Source organism: Engystomops pustulosus, chromosome 2 (genome assembly GCF_040894005.1).
Source record: "Engystomops pustulosus chromosome 2, aEngPut4.maternal, whole genome shotgun sequence".
Classification (NCBI taxonomy): Eukaryota; Metazoa; Chordata; class Amphibia; order Anura; family Leptodactylidae; genus Engystomops; species Engystomops pustulosus.
Window position 1 is genome coordinate 47,643,672 of NC_092412.1, and position 20,353 is coordinate 47,664,024.

A 20,353-nucleotide genomic window follows, 5' to 3' on the forward strand; every position below is an offset into this window, starting at 1 on the left:
AGCACCGGAAAGAAGAAGGTGAACTCCGGCGGACCTCAGCGGGGAAGCGACACATGCAGCATATCGGGCGCACGAGCTAAGTGAATTGCTCCGGACTTCATCTTTGTCGGACCGTCCGGATCGCGACAGGACCAGGTAAGTAAATTTGCCCCAATATGTGTCATTGTCTCCTGCGTGCATTCACACCTCATATGCTGATAGTCTCCCATTACTTACTGCACAAGTTGTAAATCTTGTAATGGTCTTTGTGCTTGGAATCCAAAAACCGTGCAACTTCCTAAAGAAAAATGAAAAATTCCGACATAAACTTTTTGAAATCATTGGCATTAAAGGGGTTTGCCCATGAAAGAAAGTTCTCAAATTTGAATCCCTTAATGATGTGTACACAATAAAGATCATTGGGCGGGGACTCTATAAGCAGACAAAGGTCAGTATTAGTTTTTTGGGGTTTTGTTACACCAACTGAGACCATAAATTAAAAACCTTAAAGAGTTATTCCCAAGAAGACAAGATTCTTAACCGCTTATTGACCGCCATATCAGGTTTTCACGGCAGTCATTAAGGGTACTTCTTCTGACGTGCTGCCTTTCTATGTCGCTGTGTCAGAAGAATACTGCAGGTGATCGCATCCTGCAAGTGCCGCGACATGTAAGTGTATCCCCACGGGTCGGAGCTTACTGGGGGATCCAATCTAACCTGCTGCATTGGGATTCTCACCAATATTGGTTTTGCTCAGTAAAATTAAACAAAGATAAGAAAAACTATATAAATGAGGAATCACTGTAAGCAGTGAACTAGAGAATAAAGATAAAATCTTATTTTTATGTTACGGGGAGTGGCCAAAAAAATCCAAAATTAAAAAAATTGATGATTTAGTTTGTCTCCCCCTTGAAATAGTGATAAAATCCCATGAATAAGCTATAGACCCCCAAAATAGTGTATACATTGTATCTCATCCCACAAAAAATAAACCCTAATATGCTCGCATTAACAAAAAAAAAAAAACATTTTATAGCCTGTACAATGTGACAATACAAATCTACTCTGAATAGCGCTGCTTCCATTCCATGCCCGGCCGTGCGCCCATACAGCAGTTTACCACCACATATGGGGTATCAGTACAATCGGGAGAAATTGGGTAACAAACTTTGCAGAGCATTTTATCATTTAATTTATTGTGAAAGTGTAATTTTTGCTAATTGAATGTATTTTCCCCAAAAAATTCTGGAATTTTACACTGACAATCACTAAGTTGTAGGAGCTACAACAGTAATAAAACTGAGTAAAATTGTAAAGTTAGGGGTTAAAATGATCTCCATTGTGTAAATATCACTAGTGGAAAATAATTTGAGAACTTTCTTTCATTGGCAAACCCCTTTAAGATAGAAGATAAAAGAAAAGATCCGGATTTACCAGAAAAGAAGGCATCAAACAGTAAAGCAGAAGACCTTAGAAGAGTTCCCTATTGAAAAAGATAGACAGAGGATAGAAAATTGAGTAACTGGTTGAGGACAGCGTTTGTAAGAAATTAATTTGTATCAGCATTTGGTGATATGAACACAAAATCATCATTAAATGCGTACCTTTATAGGATTTCGATAAAATGACTGTTTTCCAGAGGATGGAAATGACATAGCAATGATCCTGTCTATAAAAATCAATGAGAAAATACACAATATTCATCAACAAAAGGTGAGTCAAATAAGATATTACTGCATGTACAGACGGTTATTGGGGCTCATTTACTAAGGGTCGCGGATCGCTCTTTTGTCAGACTGTGTCGTTTTTGGGGATTGCACGGCTTGGACAGGTATTTAGCAGGTGTCTGCACTGAGACTGTTTTGCACGCGATTGGATTTTGGTGCAGCTGTGCTGGCTTTCATGCAGCACAAATTGGGGGGGCGTGCCATCAGAAGATCCGACTGATTCGGACTGACCGCGGGATTTAACTTTCAAATTGTATCGCAAGAAAATGCACTTACATGCACCAGGAGGAAGAAGGTGAACTCTTAGTGAATCGTGGCACAGTGCATTATCATCGGACAATGCACTTTCGGTGAACTCCAGCGGCCGGGTAAGTAAATTTGCCCCATTATGTTAGGACAGGTTCATAGCTGCGGCAGAAGTTCTGTTAGGAGCCGCAATCACAGATTGACCAAGATTTATCACATTGCAGTTTGATTGAGTTTGAATGTGCAGTATGCCTTACGAATGTGCAGATTATTGAACACTGGGCATGGTCTTCATTAATCTGGTGCACCCTCAGTGCTTGGGGAGTATGCACCAGCTTTTTTTTGGTGCACCTTTTACATACAGCTTGCGACACAATGCTGTCAAGTCACTGTAATAAATGTGGCGCACGGTCTGAATTTTTGTATCTTTACCATGCGTTTGGTGTGTTTGAATCTATTTATCTTCATTTCTAGAAGTGTAGGCCGCCACCATAATCATGTAGAAAAATAGAGTAAAAAAATTCAAGAGTATGGGGGGACATTTATTATTGACTTTCAGATCTTTTTTTTGTTAGTGTTTTTTTAAATTTTGCCTTGCTGTGTCCTGTGTAAATTATCGCCTGCTTCGAATGCCAAAAACAGGGGCTTTGCACCAAAATTGATAAATGCCCCCTTCTGTTTCTATCTCTAGTATGTGTTTTATTGCATTCTGAAGGATAGATTGCTATTGACCAATTACCACTATAATTTCATTGGTTATGTATATCATTACATGACACCTACCTGTGACATAAGTAAGATCCAGGTCAAATCCATCCTTCTGATATCTTCTTTTGTTCTCAGAGACCTGCATAAAGAAATACTTTACTCTCATAACCCATGATTTTTTATTCTGTCAATTCATGACCTGATTCATGATCGGTCAACTAGGCAAATATCCAAATAGACAGTCACATTATACCATCTATCATCTATCCGAGTATTATTAATAGACTTGGTGTCCAACGCTGAGATCAGGCCCAAAAATTAATTTGACAAAGGGAGGCAAAACATTGGAAATACAGTATTTAATCCTAAACATCACATTTCCCGCTAACATTTATTTGCATACAGAATGCCTGCAGTAGTTGTATATTATAAACCAGTAACTGTTGATAGGTGACATAACTTTTTTTTGCTGTAGGCAATAAATTGTTATTTGGAGTTTCTGACGTTTACTGTTATATGTGGGTCAGTGAACTTGTATTCAGGGTTATTGCACAAACACTTTGTGAGAGTTTTTACAGTTTTTGCTTAAGTATTAAATAATCCACTATAACAACTTTTAGCTCGTGCCTCCTTAAAACAAAAGCAACATGGGAGGGACAACTGCTGGTTGTTGATTGCACAACATATATTGGCACATTAGATCAATGACACCTCAAGGCTGTATCCAGAGCCAGCGTTAGGGGGCGGCAAACTGGGCATTTGCCCAGGGACCCCTGTATATGGACTTTTGTGGGCAGAAGATGTATTGCTATTTTAATACCCCCTCGGCTGATATATAATCTACTTTATATTTCTGCATCTATAAATCTATGTCATCTTTTTTATATTTATTTTCTATCATCCATCCATCTATCTCCTATAACATTCTCCTACAGTCCCATATTACAGATTGCCTTACCTTACTGCTATTTGTAACTACAAAGTGTTATTATTGTGCAGAGATAAAGGAGCCGCTTACTGAATGTGACTGTTCACAAAATAGTTTTATTTTGGGTCCCTACTTTTAGTTTCACTCAGGGCCCCACTTTGTCTATAACCAGCCCTGGTTGTATCAAGTCCTGGCATAAAGGTGCCCAGACACTTTTGGGAGCATTTACTATGTGTCTTTACTGGCACCAGATTCCTTTCTTATTCTTTCTCCGTCACATGCACCAGATTTATTACATATCATGCTACAAAAATTAACCAAAAAAACTTATAATGCTCTTTATGAACGTGCTCTGTCATTTCTAACGCTCATTAGTTCTTCTTACGGTGCGCCAAATACATTAAGGCAGTGCGCCGATGTGCAAAACGGGCTCCAAATAACATCTAGCACCAAAAATAATAAATGAACCCCATTACATCTTGTCTAAAGTGACAGTGCATACCAATTACGGGACAAAAGGAATGGAGGAGCTAGTAGATTGGAGATATATGATCCCCTCAAGATCTACTTAGATCATAAAATCAAAGAGCAGACTACATAAATCAACAAAATAACAGCAAACTTGTACAACCAAATTACAACACTATAGCACCTGATAACAAGTAACTCAGAGCCAAAACTCACCATCCTACGAGTAACCTTCTCAAGTTGTTTTTTCTGAGATGCCAGGCGGAATATTCTGACCAGGATAATTATTCTCAAGGCTCGGAAGAAGTTTACAAGTCTAAAGAAGAAGTGTATTTGAATAGTTAATAGATGTATACTTGCATGCATATTGTATGGGGTTGTCCGTTACTCTAGATAATGGGGTTGTCTGTGACCCTAGATATAAAGTGGCACACTAAGTCAGTAGTTTCTTCCTCCTGTACTATACACTAAAACTATCAATAAGGTGTTGCCTACATATCTGCTCCTCCTGCTCTATAACATGCTGCCTGAAGATAGGACAATTCTGTCACAACACGTACACCGGGAAGAAGAAGGTGAACTCCGGCGGACCTGAGCGAGGAAGTGGCACATGCAGGATATCGGGCGCACAATCTTAGTGAATCGCGCCGGACTTCATCCTCGTCTGACAACGCACCTCGGGGATCGAGATCGGGCCGGATAAGTAACTGTGCCCCAATATGTAAAATCTGATCTGCTCATCCTGCTCTAAAACATGCTACCTGCAAATAGGACACTATGTACAATCTTTACAGCTCCTCCTGCTCTATAACATGCTGCATGCAGATTGCAGATATATGATTGCAGATCTATAACTAAAATGTAATAATACTAATAATATAATACAAAACAAAAATCTATGTATACTGCAGCTCCACGTAAGTTGACTGATGTCTTTTAAAAAGCCCTTTTGCATAAAAAACATAACAATTTAACCCTTTTGATAGTCCTTATTTTACTCTACATCTTGGAATATAACATTATACCTGGGAATATTGGTAGCGCCACTGAAATCTGTAAATGCGTATACCAGTGTGACTATAAAAGTGATCACAACTATTGCAGCATCAAAGATGTTCAGCTTATCACTAAAATACTTCTGAAATCTGTAAAAAAAAAAAAAAAAAAAAGAAATGATTAAAAAAAACAGATAAGTGCATGCTGTGCTTAAAAGAATTAGATCCCAAACAGAGTAGGAAGAAAGAAGCTCAGGACCATGAGTGACAACTAGAGATGAGCGAACACTAAAATGCTCGGGTACTCGTTATTCGAGACGAACTTTTCCCGATGCTCGAGTGCTCGTCTCGAATAACGAGCCCCATTGAAGTCAATGGGAGACTCGAGCATTTTTCAAGGGGACCAAGGCTCTGCACAGGGAAGCTTGGCCAAACACCTGGGAACCTCAGAAAAGGATGGAAACACCACGGAAATGGACAGGAAACAGCAGGGGCAGCATGCATGGATGCCTCTGAGGCTGCTTAATCGCACCATTATGCCAAAATTATGGGCAACAGCATGGCCATGACAGAGTGACAGAATGAAGCTAGATAGCATCTAAAACATCCAATAATTGACCCTGACACTATAGGGGACGGCATGCAGAGGCAGAGGCAGCGGCAGCAGGCTAGAGAGTGGCATGGCGACATACCCTAATTGGACTCAGGCTTCAAACCAATGGGTGTCAGAGAGGAACCAAAGGAGGTGAGCAAGAAGCGCTCAAATAATATCGGTACATGATAAAAGTTTGCCAGTATATTTTGTGGATTACACAGCAGGGTGGCGACAAAGTTAACATGGAAGCCATGAAAACAACCCAAAATTCTGCCTGACACAGCTCGTTTGATAAGGGGACCATGTATGCTTACAGTTCATGCCAGTCGCTGCACTGGCTGCCAGTCTCCTTTCGAATACAGTTTAAAATAATAATAACCCTCATCCATAAAGCTCTGTATAATGCTGCACCCCCTACCTCTCCTCTCTTATCTCAGTCTATCGCCCAACCCGTGCTCTTAGATCCGCCAGTGATCTTAGATTAACCTCTACCCTAGTGCGGACCTCCCACTCGCGTCTCCAAGACTTCTCTAGAGCTGCACCAATTCTATGGAATGCTCTGCCCCGGACTATCAGACTAATACCTAACCTCCAAAGTTTCAAACGTGCTCTTAAAACCCATTTTTTTAGGCAAGCCTATAACACTCATTAACTGCATGAAGTTTTAACTCTTCTACTAACCCGTCCTGTGTCGTCCTCCCATCTGTTATCCAGCAACCAACAGGCACCAGACTTCTCTGCAGTCCCATTCACCCTGGACCTGGTATATAAGATGACGGCTGAGTGGTTCAAGCGACAGCAATTCCATTTATTATATTTTTTTCTATTCCCTAAGAAGAATGGCTTGACCATTAAATATTCTTTTACCTCGTGTTACCCCATCATCTTCATAAACCGTAAGCTCTGGCGAGCAGGGACCTCACTCCTGTTGTTCCATACAAATGTTGTGCTCTGTTACATTACATTTGTATTTGTTTCCTATGATTTGTAAAGCGCTACAGAATATGATGACGCTATATAAATAAAGATTATTATTATTATTATTATGGAGGCAGTGAACTAGTAGTAGATTAAAGGTGCTGCAACTATGTTAGTTGGATCTTGGGATGGAGCTGGCGCTCTGCAGCCAGGCGAGCTTTTGCCAATCCAAGCCCCTGTCTCTAGGCTACTCCCCAAACAGCACTTCTAAGAACCTTTTGTATAAGATCAAGTGTAGTAGCGTTCTTATAAGTTTAGGATATGGCGGGTGAGGGGAATGTAAACAGATGCGCAAGAAGCGCTGAAATAATATCCCTAAATGGTAAAAGTTTGCAAGTATATTTTGTGGATTACACAGCAGGGTGGCGACAAAGTTAACAACTTTGATGTGGAATGCCCTGTAATAGCTCTTGGGCGGTGTGCCTTTTATCGCCTAGGCTCAGCAGTTTCAGCACCGCCTGCTGTCGCTTAGCGACGGCACTGCTGCTGTGCCTAGAGCTACCGACTGATGGCGCCATGCCCACGGATGGTAATTCGGAGGAGGAGGAGGTGGAGGAGGGGTGGGAGGAGGTATAGTAGGCCTTTGAGACCTGGACCGAGGTAGGCCCCGCAATTCTCTGCGTCGGCAGTATATGACCAGCCCCAGGGTCAGACTCGGTCCCAGCCTGCACCAAGTTAAGTGTAGTAGCGTTCTTATAAGTTTGGGATATGGCGGGTGAGGGGAATGTAAACAGATGCGCAAGAAGCGCATGATGCGCATGGAGCTGGCGCTCCGCTGCCAGGCGAGCTTTCGCCAATTCAAGCCCCTGTCTCTAGGCTACTCCCCAAACAGCACTTCTAAGAACCTTTTGTATAAGATCAAGTGTAGTAGCGTTCTTATAAGTTTAGGATATGCCGGGTGAGGGGAATGTAAACAGATGCGCAAGAAGCGCTGAAATAATATCCCTAAATGGTAAAAGTTTGCCAGTATATTTTGTGGATAATACAGCAGGGTGGCGACAAAGTTAACAACTTTGATGTGGAATCCATGAAAACAACCCAAATTTCTGCCTGACACACCTCGTTTGATAAAGGGACGATGTATGGAGGCAGCTATATGGACGACTTTTGGAGGTAGCAATGGAGACAACGTGTGGAGGCTGCTATGGAGACAATTTAATTTGGATAGTGCCTGTATGTGGCAGTCCCAAACATTTTTCAAACCAGAGGAGCAGGTAGGTGGCCCTGCAGTAAAATGGAATAGATTGAGTGCCTGTATGTGGCAGTCCCAAAAATGTTTCAAACCAGAGGAGCAGGTAGGTGGCCCTGCAGTAAAATGGAATAGATTGAGTGCCTGTATGTGGCAGTCCCAAAAATGTTTCAAACCAGAGGAGCAGGTAGGTGGCCCTCCAGTAAAATGGAATAGATTGAGTGCCTGTATGTGGCAGTCCCAAAAATGTTTCAAACCAGAGGAGCAGGTAGGTGGCCCTGCAGTAAAATGGAATAGATTGAGTGCCTGTATGTGGCAGTCCCAAAAATTTTTCAAACCAGAGGAGCAGGTAGGTGGCCCTCCAGTAAAATGGAATAGATTGAGTGCCTGTATGTGGCAGTCCCAAAAATGTTTCAAACCAGAGGAGCAGGTAGGTGGCCCTGCAGTAAAATGGAATAGATTGAGTGCCTGTATGTGGCAGTCCCAAAAATTTTTCAAACCAGAGGAGCAGGTAGGTGGCCCTCCAGTAAAATGGAATAGATTGAGTGCCTGTATGTGGCAGTCCCAAAAATGTTTCAAACCAGAGGAGCAGGTAGGTGGCCCTGCAGTAAAATGGAATAGATTGAGTGCCTGTATGTGGCAGTCCCAAAAATTTTTCAAACCAGAGGAGCAGGTAGGTGGCCCTCCAGTAAAATGGAATAGATTGAGTGCCTGTATGTGGCAGTCCCAAAAATGTTTCAAACCAGAGGAGCAGGTAGGTGGCCCTGCAGTAAAATGGAATAGATTGAGTGCCTGTATGTGGCACTCACAAAAATTGTTTCAAACAGAGGACCGGGTAGGTGGCCCTCCAGAAAAATTAAATGCATGAAGTACTATAGCAAGAGCCAGTGGGCCCTGTCAAAAAATAGCCATTTTCCTCTGCTTTACTGTACAAAGAGGAGGAGAAGGAGGAAAATGAGGAGGAGGAGGAGTGGATCAATTATTCAGGTTGAGCTTCCTTCACCTGGTGGAGATTGGAAATTCTGAGAAATCCAGCCTTTATTCATTTTAATAAGCGTCAGCCTGTCAGCGCTGTCAGTCGACAGGCGTGTACGCTTATCGGTGATGATGCCACCAGCTGCACTGAAAACCCGCTCGGACAAGACGCTAGCGGCAGGGCAGGCAAGAACCTCCAAGGCGTACAGCGCCAGTTCGTGCCACATGTCCAGCTTTGAAACCCAGTAGTTGTAGGGAGCTGTGTGATCATTTAGGACGATGGTATGGTCAGCTACGTACTCCCTCACCATCTTTCTGTAAAGATCAGCCCTACTCTGCCGAGACTGGGGACAGGTGACAGTGTCTTGCTGGGGTGACATAAAGCTGGCAAAAGCCTTGTAAAGCGTACCCTTGCCAGTGCTGGACAAGCTGCCTGCTCGCCTACTCTCCCTCGCTACTTGTCCCGCAGAACTACGCACTCTGCCGCTAGCGCTGTCAGAAGGGAAATACTGTTTCAGCTTGTGCACCAGGGCCTGCTGGTATTCATGCATTCTCACACTCCTTTCCTCTGCAGGGATGAGAGTGGAAAGATTTTGCTTGTACCGTGGGTCCAGGAGAGTGAACACCCAGTAATCGGTGCTGGAATAAATTCTTTGAACGCGAGGGTCACGGGATAGGCAGCCTAGCATGAAATCTGCCATATGCGCCAGAGTACCAACGCGTAAGAATTCACTCCCCTCACTGGCCTGACTGTCCATTTCCTCCTCCTCCAACTCCTCCAACTCCTCTTCTTCTGCCCATACACGCTGAACAGTAAAGGACTCAACAATGGTCCCCTCTTGTGTCTCGCCAACATTCTCCTCCTCTTCCTCCTCATCCTCCTCCACCTCCACCTCCTCCGATATGCGCTGAGAAACAGACCTGAGGGTGCTTTGGCTATCAACAAGGGAATATTCTTCCCCTGTCTCTTGTGACGAGCGCAAAGCTTCCGACTTCATGCTGACCAGAGAGTTTTTCAACAGGCCAAGCAGCGGGATGGTGAGGCTGATGATGGCGGCATCGCCACTGACCATCTGTGTTGACTCCTCAAAGTTACTCAGCACCTGACAGATATCAGACATCCACGTCCACTCCTCATTGTAGACTTGAGGAAGCTGACTGACCTGACTACCAGTTCTGGTGGAAGTTGACATCTGGCAGTCTACAATCGCTCTGCGCTGCTGGTAAACTCTGGATAACATGGTCAGTGTTGAATTCCACCTCGTGGGCACGTCGCACAACAGTCGGTGAGCGGGCAGTTGGAGGCGGCGCTGCGCTGCCCTGAGAGTGGCAGCATCTGGGCTGGACTTCCTGAAATGCGCACAGATGCGGCGCACCTTCGTGAGCAAATCAGACAGATTGGGGTATGTCTTGAGGAAACGCTGAACTATCAGATTTAACACATGGGCCAGGCATGGCACATGTGTCAGTCTGCCGAGTTGCAGAGCCGCCACCAGGTTACGGCCGTTGTCACACACAACCATTCCCGGCTTGAGGTTCAGCGGTGCCAGCCACAGATCAGTCTGCGCCGTGATGCCCTGTAATAGCTCTTGGGCGGTGTGCCTTTTGTCGCCTAGGCTCAGCAGTTTGAGCACCGCCTGCTGTCGCTTAGCGACGGCACTGCTGCTGTGCCTAGAGCTACCGACTAATGGCGCCGTGCCCACGGATGGTAGTTCGGAGGAGGAGGTGGAGGAGGGGTGGGAGGAGGAGGAGGCATAGTAGGCCTGAAACACCTGGACCGAGGTAGGCCCCGCAATCCTCGGCGTCGGCAGTATATGAGCAGCCCCAGGGTCAGACTCGGTCCCAGCCTCCACCAAGTTAACCCAATGTGCCGTCAGCGATATATAGTGGCCCTGCCCGGCAGCACTCGTCCACGTGTCCGTGGTCAGGTGGACCTTGTCAGAAACGGCGTTGGTCAGGGCACGGATGATGTTGTCTGACACGTGCTGGTGCAGGGCTGGGACGGCACATCGGGAAAAGTAGTGGCGGCTGGGGACCGAATACCGAGGGGCGGCCGCCGCCATGAGGTTGCGAAAGGCCTCGGTCTCTACTAGCCTATAGGGCAGCATCTCCAGGCTAAGCAATCTGGAGATGTGCACATTAAGGGCTTGGGCGTGCGGGTGGGTTGCACTATATTTGCGTTTCCGCTCCAGCGTCTGGGGTATGGAGAGCTGAACGCTGGTGGATGCTGTGGAGGATCGTGGAGGCGACGATGGGGTTTTTGTGGCAGGGTCCTGGGCAGGGGGCTGACTAGCAGCTGACACAGGGGAAGGAGCAGTGGTGTGCACGGCCGGAGGTGAACGGGCTTGTTGCCACTGAGTGGGGTGTTTAGCATTCATATGCCTGCGCATACTGGTGGTAGTTAAGCTAGTAGTGGTGGAACCCCTGCTGAGCCTGGTTTGACAAATGTTGCACACCACAGTCCGTCGGTCATCCGGTGTTTCCTTAAAGAACCTCCAGACTTCTGAAGATTTAGCCCTCGCCGCAAGAGCCCTCGCCACGGGAGCTTCACTAGTTGACACATTTGGCGCTGATGCACCAGCTCTGGCCCTGCCTCTCCGTCTGGCCCCACCACTGCCTCTTCCAACCTGTTCTGGTCGAGGACTCTCCTCCGTCTCAGAAGCACTGTGTTCACCCGGCCTCTCAACCCAGCTTGGGTCTGTCACCTCATCATCCTCCGATCCCTCAGTCTGCTCCCCCCTCGGACTTCCTGCCCTGACAACAACTTCCCCACTGTCTGACAACCGTGTCTCCTCATCGTCGGACACCTCTTTACACACTTCCACTACGTCAAGAAGGTCATCATCACCCACAGACTGTGACTGGTGGAAAACCTGGGCATCGGAAAATTGCTCAGCAGCAACCGGACAAGTGGTTTGTGACTGTGGGAAGGGTCCAGAAAACAGTTCCTCAGAGTATGCCGGTTCAAATGCCAAATTTTCCTGGGAGGGGGCAGACTGGGGGGGAGGAGGCTGAGGTGCAGGAGCTGGAGGAGTGGCGATTTCGGTGACATGGGTGGACTGCGTGGAAGACTGACTGGTGGTGGACAAATTGCTCGAAGCATTGTCAGCAATCCACGACACCACCTGTTCGCACTGTTCTGGCCTCAACAGTGCTCTACCACGAGTCCCAGTAACTTCAGACATGAACCTAGGGAGTGTAGCTCTGCGGCGTTCCCCTGCTCCCTCATCAGCAGGTGGTGTCTCACCCCGCCCAGGACCACGGCCTCTGACCCCTGCAGTAGTTGGACGCCCACGTCCCCGCCCTCGTCCTCTACCCCTAGCCCTCGGGTTAAACATTTTTAAAATGAGAGTTATAACTTTATTTTTTTTTTAACTTTTTTTTGTTTTTTTTTGTGTTTTTTGTTTTTTTTTGTGTTTTTTGTTTTTTTTTGAGTTTTTAAAACCAAACAATGCTATCCTATTGCTATGGCTATTTTCTAGCCAAGTATCAAAGCACACTACTATGCCAGATGAGATGACACTGAGTTAGTGCCTAATTGAAATCCAACCCCTACTAAATTTTCCCACTTCGGTCTTTGCTATGGATATGTGCGTCACTAAGCGCAGAACACAGCGGTCGCAAGTCTCACTACAAATTGCTCAGAATTGGCTAGTACATGCACTGCAGAAAGTACAGCCACCAGCAGATCAACCAGAAATCAAATATATAGAACGCTACTGTAGGCGTAAGTAAGCTCTTTGTATTCTCCTATGGCTATTTTCTAGCCAAGTATCAAAGCACACTACTATGCCAGATGAGATGACACTGAGTTAGTGCCTAATTGAAATCCAACCCCTACTAAATTTTCCCACTTCGGTCTATGCTATGGATATGTGCGTCACTAAGCGCAGAACACAGCGGTCGCAAGTCTCACTACAAATTGCTCAGAATTGGCTAGTACATGCACTGCAGAAAGTACAGCCACCAGCAGATCAACCAGAAATCAAATATATAGAACGCTACTGTAGGCGTAAGTAAGCTCTTTGTATTCTCCTATGGCTATTTTCTAGCCAAGTATCAAAGCACACTACTATGCCAGATGAGATGACACTGAGTTAGTGCCTAATTGAAATCCAACCCCTACTAAATTTTCCCACTTCGGTCTTTGCTATGGATATGTGCGTCACTAAGCGCAGAACACAGCGGTCGCAAGTCTCACTACAAATTGCTCAGAATTGGCTAGTACATGCACTGCAGAAAGTACAGCCACCAGCAGATCAACCAGAAATCAAATATATAGAACGCTACTGTATGCGTAAGTAAGCTCTTTGTATTCTCCTATGGCTATTTTCTAGCCAAGTATCAAAGCACACTACTATGCCAGATGAGATGACACTGAGTTAGTGCCTAATTGAAATCCAACCCCTACTAAATTTTCCCACTTCGGTCTTTGCTATGGATATGTGCGTCACTAAGCGCAGAACACAGCGGTCGCAAGTCTCACTACAAATTGCTCAGAATTGGCTTGTACATGCACTGCAGAAAGTACAGCCACCAGCAGATCAACCAGAAATCAAATATATAGAAAGGTACTGTATGCGTAAGTAAGCTCTTTGTATTCTCCTATGGCTATTTTCTAGCCAAGTATCAAAGCACACTACTATGCCAGATGAGATGACACTGAGTTAGTGCCTAATTGAAATCCAACCCCTACTAAATTTTCCCACTTCGGTCTTTGCTATGGATATGTGCGTCACTAAGCGCAGAACACAGCGGTCGCAAGTCTCACTACAAATTGCTCAGAATTGGCTAGTACATGCACTGCAGAAAGTACAGCCACCAGCAGATCAACCAGAAATCAAATATATAGAACGCTACTGTATGCGTAAGTAAGCTCTTTGTATTCTCCTATGGCTATTTTCTAGCCAAGTATCAAAGCACACTACTATGCCAGATGAGATGACACTGAGTTAGTGCCTAATTGAAATCCAACCCCTACTAAATTTTCCCACTTCGGTCTTTGCTATGGATATGTGCGTCACTAAGCGCAGAACACAGCGGTCGCAAGTCTCACTACAAATTGCTCAGAATTGGCTAGTACATGCACTGCAGAAAGTACAGCCACCAGCAGATCAACCAGAAATCAAATATATAGAACGCTACTGTATGCGTAAGTAAGCTCTTTGTATTCTCCTATGGCTATTTTCTAGCCAAGTATCAAAGCACACTACTATGCCAGATGAGATGACACTGAGTTAGTGCCTAATTGAAATCCAACCCCTACTAAATTTTCCCACTTCGGTCTTTGCTATGGATATGTGCGTCACTAAGCGCAGAACACAGCGGTCGCAAGTCTCACTACAAATTGCTCAGAATTGGCTAGTACATGCACTGCAGAAAGTACAGCCACCAGCAGATCAACCAGAAAACAAATATATAGAACGCTACTGTATGCGTAAGTAAGCTCTTTGTATTCTCCTATGGCTATTTTCTAGCCAAGTATCAAAGCACACTACTATGCCAGATGAGATGACACTGAGTTAGTGCCTAATTGAAATCCAACCCCTACTAAATTTTCCCACTTCGGTCTTTGCTATGGATATGTGCGTCACTAAGCGCAGAACACAGCGGTCGCAAGTCTCACTACAAATTGCTCAGAATTGGCTAGTACATGCACTGCAGAAAGTACAGCCACCAGCAGATCAACCAGAAATCAAATATATAGAACGCTACTGTATGCGTAAGTAAGCTCTTTGTATTCTCCTATGGCTATTTTCTAGCCAAGTATCAAAGCACACTACTATGCCAGATGAGATGACACTGAGTTAGTGCCTAATTGAAATCCAACCCCTACTAAATTTTCCCACTTCGGTCTTTGCTATGGATATGTGTGCCACTAAGAGCTAAACACAACGGTAGCAAGTCCCCCTGCTAATTCCTCACAAAATGGTACTAGATGCAAATTAAAATAAAAAAAGTAGAACGTTATTGTAGCCCTAAGAAGGGCTGTTGGGTTCTTTGAGAATCACTCCTGCCTAACAGTAAGCTAATAGAACACCCTAACGCTTTCCCTGACCAGCAGCAGCTCTCTCCCTAGCGGCATCCAGACACAGAATGATCCGAGCAGCGCGGGCAGCGGCTAGTCTATCCCAGGGTCACCTGATCTGGCCAGCCAACCACTGCTATCGACGTGTAAGGGTACCACGTCATGCTGGGTGGAGTGCAGAGTCTCCTGGCTTGTGATTGGCTCTGTTTCTGGCCGCCAAAAAGCAAAACGGCGGGAGCTGCCATTTTCTCGAGCGGGCGAAGTATTGTCCGAGCAACGAGCAGTTTCGAGTACCCTAATGCTCGACCGAGCATCAAGCTCGGACGAGCATGTTCGCTCATCTCTAGTGACAACCTGATACGTGATCACAGCGAGCCAGACACAATGAGGAAATTTGAGAAAATGGAAAAAGTCTCTGCAGGTCATCACCTAAATAATTCATAGTGATCTCATGACACCGGTCTGAGGATAAACTCTCCTGTCTTCCCTCCAATTTTTACATCTTGATTTTTAAGATACATTCAAAAGTAGTAATAGGTGCACATGTTGTTTTAACCACATTTTTTATTTTACTTAAATTGGCTTGAATTTTGAGGAGAGCATTGTGGCTGAAATGCACCAAAAGTGAAAAAAAATGTATTTATATTTTTATGTAAAATTCCACCCCAAGGCAAGAAAATGAATGGATGGTTTAAATTTACACTGGACGGTTTAAAGGTGTAAAGATATCTGGTAAATGTTGTTAATTTAATTAGCAACTGTAAAGGTTTATTTTATTTTTCACAAATGAATATCTCTTGGGATGTAAAACAACTTTACCTATTATCTTTATTACCTATATTCAGTAGTTTCCTTGATATAGCCCTCAGATTACCTTACTGCTGCAATGGCTGCCTCCTGTCCATGTGCTGATAAGCCCTGGAATCCGTCACAGAAACAAAGTGTAAACAAACTACGGATTCATGAGAGGGGAGGAGCTTCTGCACCCTGCTCACAGAGGTGGAGGCCATGTTTCAGTGAACTTAGCAGGGCTGAAGGTGTTCTGAACAGTGAATGCAGCAGAGCTGGATGTGTAAATGCAGATGTCTCCTGCTTAGAATAGTGAGGTACAAGATCTCCCTGATCCCTATCGGTCCCTCCATCCCAGTCTGTGATTCTACAGAAGTTTTTCTGTCTGTCTCTGCTCTTCTCACTTCCTCCACCTTGTCATCGGCAGTATCAGCTCTGTCCAGATAAGCTATTAACCCTTAGTGCTCACACAGAACACAGGCTATAGACTGCATGTAACTGGGTTACTTATGATTTCTCCCACGTATTACATATTCCCTGCTCCTCCATGTGATGGAAGCTGCCAGGCTGTAACCATATACATCCTGTATGTGCACTGTTCAGTGTTCAGGAGATTTACTTGTGGAAAACTAATTGGATTTAATGCTAAATTACTTTGAGAGAGAACATAGGCATCATGGGATCTCTGGGCAAGCTAACTGGCCTCAGCTTGAGGGCATAGACTGACAGATATTAGTCTCCGCCCACTTCACCTCTGGTGAGAAATATTCTTGTCAAACACTTTCAGAACAGAAAATGCCATAACTTTGGAAAGAAAAGGACGAGCAGCACAAAGTATGCATCTTTCTGTTCGTTTTCGAAGGGGGAACCATACATAATAATTCGGTAAGATCACTAAAGCTTTAGAATTACGCTTTAAATGGTCAATTTAAAGGATATGTATCATTAAAAACAATCATGATAAACCAGGGGCACCTACTCATAGATCCAGGCAGCATGACTGTGGTAATCGTCTTATATTTGTTATATATGGCTTCCTTCCTTTTAAAAGCAACTTTTAAAATTATGCCAATGAGCCAGAAATGCTCTAGGAGGAAGGGGCATTTCTAGAGTCCCTCAGTGCTATGGCATAACAGGCTGGTACACTGTGTAGGATCTATGAGTAAGTGCCCCTGGTTTATCCTGCTTGATTTTCATGGCAGATTTCCAAAGAGTCTCCATCTGGTAGTACAATTGTCCCACTCTCACCGTTATACAAATGCATACTCGACACTGAGCAGTAAGTACGTATCTATTCAGAAGGTGAGTTGTAAACTATTTGACCGCGCTTCATTCTGAAATCTCCAATTGAAGTGGGAAGAGCAGCTCTGAAGTACAAACTGCGGCTGCGACAGAAACACAAGTTGAGCTTCTTGCATTGATGCTTTAGCTAAATAATGAGAATCTATACATTATTCTCATCAAATTGCTACATGATCATTCTGTGATCTGAGTATAGTCACAACTGAACTGGTCAAGGTTAGGCATAACATTATTACTGACAGTTGTCACATACCCTTCCACAAAGACATGCAGCAGGACATCCACCAGGAAGAAGATGGAAATAGCTAAGGAAATGCCGGATACGATCGATGCTGTCTCTTTGCTCTTGTCCACAACAGAGAAATCCACAATTACAAACACAAAATCCACAAAGATAAGGATAACCCCAAACACCCTATAATAGAAAAAAAGATAGAATGTTAAGAACAGAGTCCTCAAATTCAGTCCACATACTATATACTGCTACGAGGTTCAAGCTTCTATTATCACTTTTGTGAACAAGGATTAAATGGATTGTCAGAGTTGGCTGTATAAATCTAAAGTTTCACATTTTCTTGATATATTTCCAATATATGGGCAGTTTATAGTCATAGTTCTAAAGTGAAAAAATCGCAGACAGTGATGTCAGTCAGTACTTTAAAAACATCAATATTGGCCATTTTATTGTCCTCTGATTACTGTTCTGACGTGGTGTCACGGAAATCCCTGCTCCGCCTAGGTCTACACTTATGTGTTTAGTAAATGGAAATGTCTCCCTCACCGGCAAAATGTTGTTCAGTGTGGCTGAAACTGAACACAGAATAAGGACAGACTCCTACTTGGTATTTGTCGGCATTGAACTTACTTGAGGGGAAATTATGATATGACTTATGTTAAATGTGTAACTCAACGTTTATGTTTGTCTTTTCTTCACTTATCAGATATAACTCAGATCAGAGAGAAACACAAATGTAGAATGAAGAGTTCAATGAAGAGGACAGAAATTTACATAATCCAAAACAGGTCAGAAATACAGGGGGAGATTCATCACAGCTTCTACACCAGTTTCTGGCATAGAAGAAGTGAAATAATCACTGCGCAGTGCAAAAATTTGTGATTAAAAAATGAATACGCCACCTCCATGCCATTTGGGTGTGAGGGGACGTAGAAGGGCATTGATTTATCCAAAATGTGCTCTTAAAGAGAACATGTGACCAGGTTTTACCCCACTAAACTACTAGTCCCCTCAAGTAGGGTATAAAATGTCCTTCCTTGTACCTAGAAATAAGCTTTTTGTGTCATATTAAAGGATCTCATTTTATGGCTGTATGAGTTATAGAACCAGAGATACAGGAAATTGAATACAATACATATCCTCTCCCCGACCCTGTGTTTGCCCGGTATCCATACCTTAATACTTGCATTCCGCCTCTTCTCCGATTTAGCTCAGTGCTCTCTGTCACCGGTGGCCTCTGTTGTCAAACAGATTCAATGATGACATTGGGGGTCATTTACTAAGGGCCCGATTCGCGTTTTTCCAACGTGTTACCCGAATATTTCCGATTTGCGCCGATTGTACCGGAATTGCCCCGGGTTTTTGGCGCACGAGATCGGAATTTGGCACATCGGCGCTGGTATGAACGCGACGGAAATCGGGGGGCGTGGCCGAACGAAAACCCGACGTATTCGGAAAAACTGCCGCATTTAAAAAAAAAATTGTGTCGCGAAAATTTCACTCACCTTCATCCTGGATAGGCCGGTGTATTTCGAGGCATTCCAGCGGACTTCAGCGCAGCAGCGCCACCTGGTGGACGGCGGAGGAACTGCTTTGATGAATCCCGGCCGGACCCGAATCCAGCGCAGAGAACACGGCGCTGGATCGCGAACGGACCGGGTAAGTAAATCTGCCCCATTGTATCCATAGTGCACACTTACTACAGCCTTCAGTCACGGCTTCTATAAGGCTGTTACGGGAGTACGTTGTCGATGGGATGTCACCGTTGAGCTTCTGTATACCAACAGAGACCGAACGTAGTAAAAGCAACCACAATGAACGGGGTGGAAGTGAAAGGTAAGTATTAGTTCTTCAATTCCTGATGGTTTTTAAGCTTTTTAATATGTTTCGGAACCTTGCTGCTTTAAATCCCTTTTAATGAATGTGAGGTTAGTTCCATAATCTCCTACCTGAATCCAAATGACATGACCAGGGGAGCGATCAATTTCCTCAACCTGCTGAAGATCAAGAAATGGTAAAGTCAGACATATCTATGATTTAACACTTTTTTATGTACTGTTTAACAGAGTTTTTACAGTTTGGATGTATCCCCAACCCACAATCTGATCGGTGGGATCCAACTGCTGGGACCCTTACCGATCACAAGAACATATCCCCGCCGATCACAAGAACAGTGGTCCCATTCTTAATAATTGAATGGAGCGGCAGGTCCAGTATGTGTCCTAATGCTCTTTTCAATACTATAGGAGCATCAGAAATGGGCAAGCACATCACTCATGCATCTCCAACACTCACAATTTACTATCTTTATAATAATATATAAAATTTGTGCTTTTAGATTTTAACCTGCCATTCACTATATCTCCTGTCTATAGAAATAATTACAAAAGCCTTTACCTGAGATGCTCTGAAATAGATATGTTTCTCATTCAGTTTGTTCCATGTATCACTTACTGGGCTTGTGTTACCCAGGACCTCTTATAATAATACATGTGAGTATGTAATATATAATGTATACTATAATGTCAAAGCTTCTTTGCCATCATTCGACACTTACTTGCTCCATGTTGGCGGCTCATCTGTTTCATTCTTCCCATCATCAATCTGCACTTTCTCTTCTGTTTTTGTAAACCTGTACAAGATGAAGGAAACATGCATTATTTATAGTAATATCTCTTGCTTTTTACATTATCAGTAGCCAGTAATGTCAATGACACATATGACATAATAGGACAATTTAACAAGACCCTCTTACTCCCATTCTGAAATCTGAAAGTGGAGGTGGACATATAGAAAAAGTTCTGTACGACTCTTGATTTGATATATGTATAGCTCCCGGGTTTATACCATGGGTATGTGTATGGTTTCCGTTTTTATAATGTTACTTTTCGCAGACCCGTTACTAACAACATACAGAAAGGTATTGTTACACTGATCTCCAGGACTGCTACCTACCACTGTATTTGTATTGTCAAATTAGCTGAAAGATACCAATGGACGCAAGGAGGAAGATTTATCACAAGTTGGCGGTTGTGCACTTGTGTAGAATGAAATCCCCGCCCCTCCGGCACCGATGAATACATCATTTAGGCCTCCTGATGTATCTGGAAGTCTGATCTCACAGCGTATATATTTCTAAGCCAGGTCCTACCTGGCGTAGAACTATGCGCAGGATGCAAACTTTCACACTCCCCTCCCCCGCCAGCCGCAC

The 20,353-nt window shown here is 44.1% G+C and overlaps 1 protein-coding gene across 3 annotated transcripts in view; it reads right to left on the bottom strand.

Moving 5' to 3' along the window:
* Positions 1–20,353, bottom strand: part of LOC140117597 (phosphatidylinositol 3,4,5-trisphosphate 3-phosphatase TPTE2-like) — a 53,080-nt gene that overhangs the window by 13,641 nt on the left and 19,086 nt on the right. For all 3 annotated transcript variants that reach the window (XM_072134472.1, XM_072134473.1, XM_072134471.1), the window contains exons 3-10: positions 19,700–19,774; positions 19,092–19,139; positions 17,161–17,322; positions 5,082–5,201; positions 4,273–4,372; positions 2,736–2,799; positions 1,584–1,648; positions 217–277 (exon numbers count right to left, since the gene is read on the bottom strand). In XM_072134472.1, coding sequence (XP_071990573.1) covers positions 217–277; positions 1,584–1,648; positions 2,736–2,799; positions 4,273–4,372; positions 5,082–5,201; positions 17,161–17,322; positions 19,092–19,139; positions 19,700–19,774 — 695 coding nt within the window. The remainder of the gene's footprint in view (positions 1–216; positions 278–1,583; positions 1,649–2,735; positions 2,800–4,272; positions 4,373–5,081; positions 5,202–17,160; positions 17,323–19,091; positions 19,140–19,699; positions 19,775–20,353) is intronic.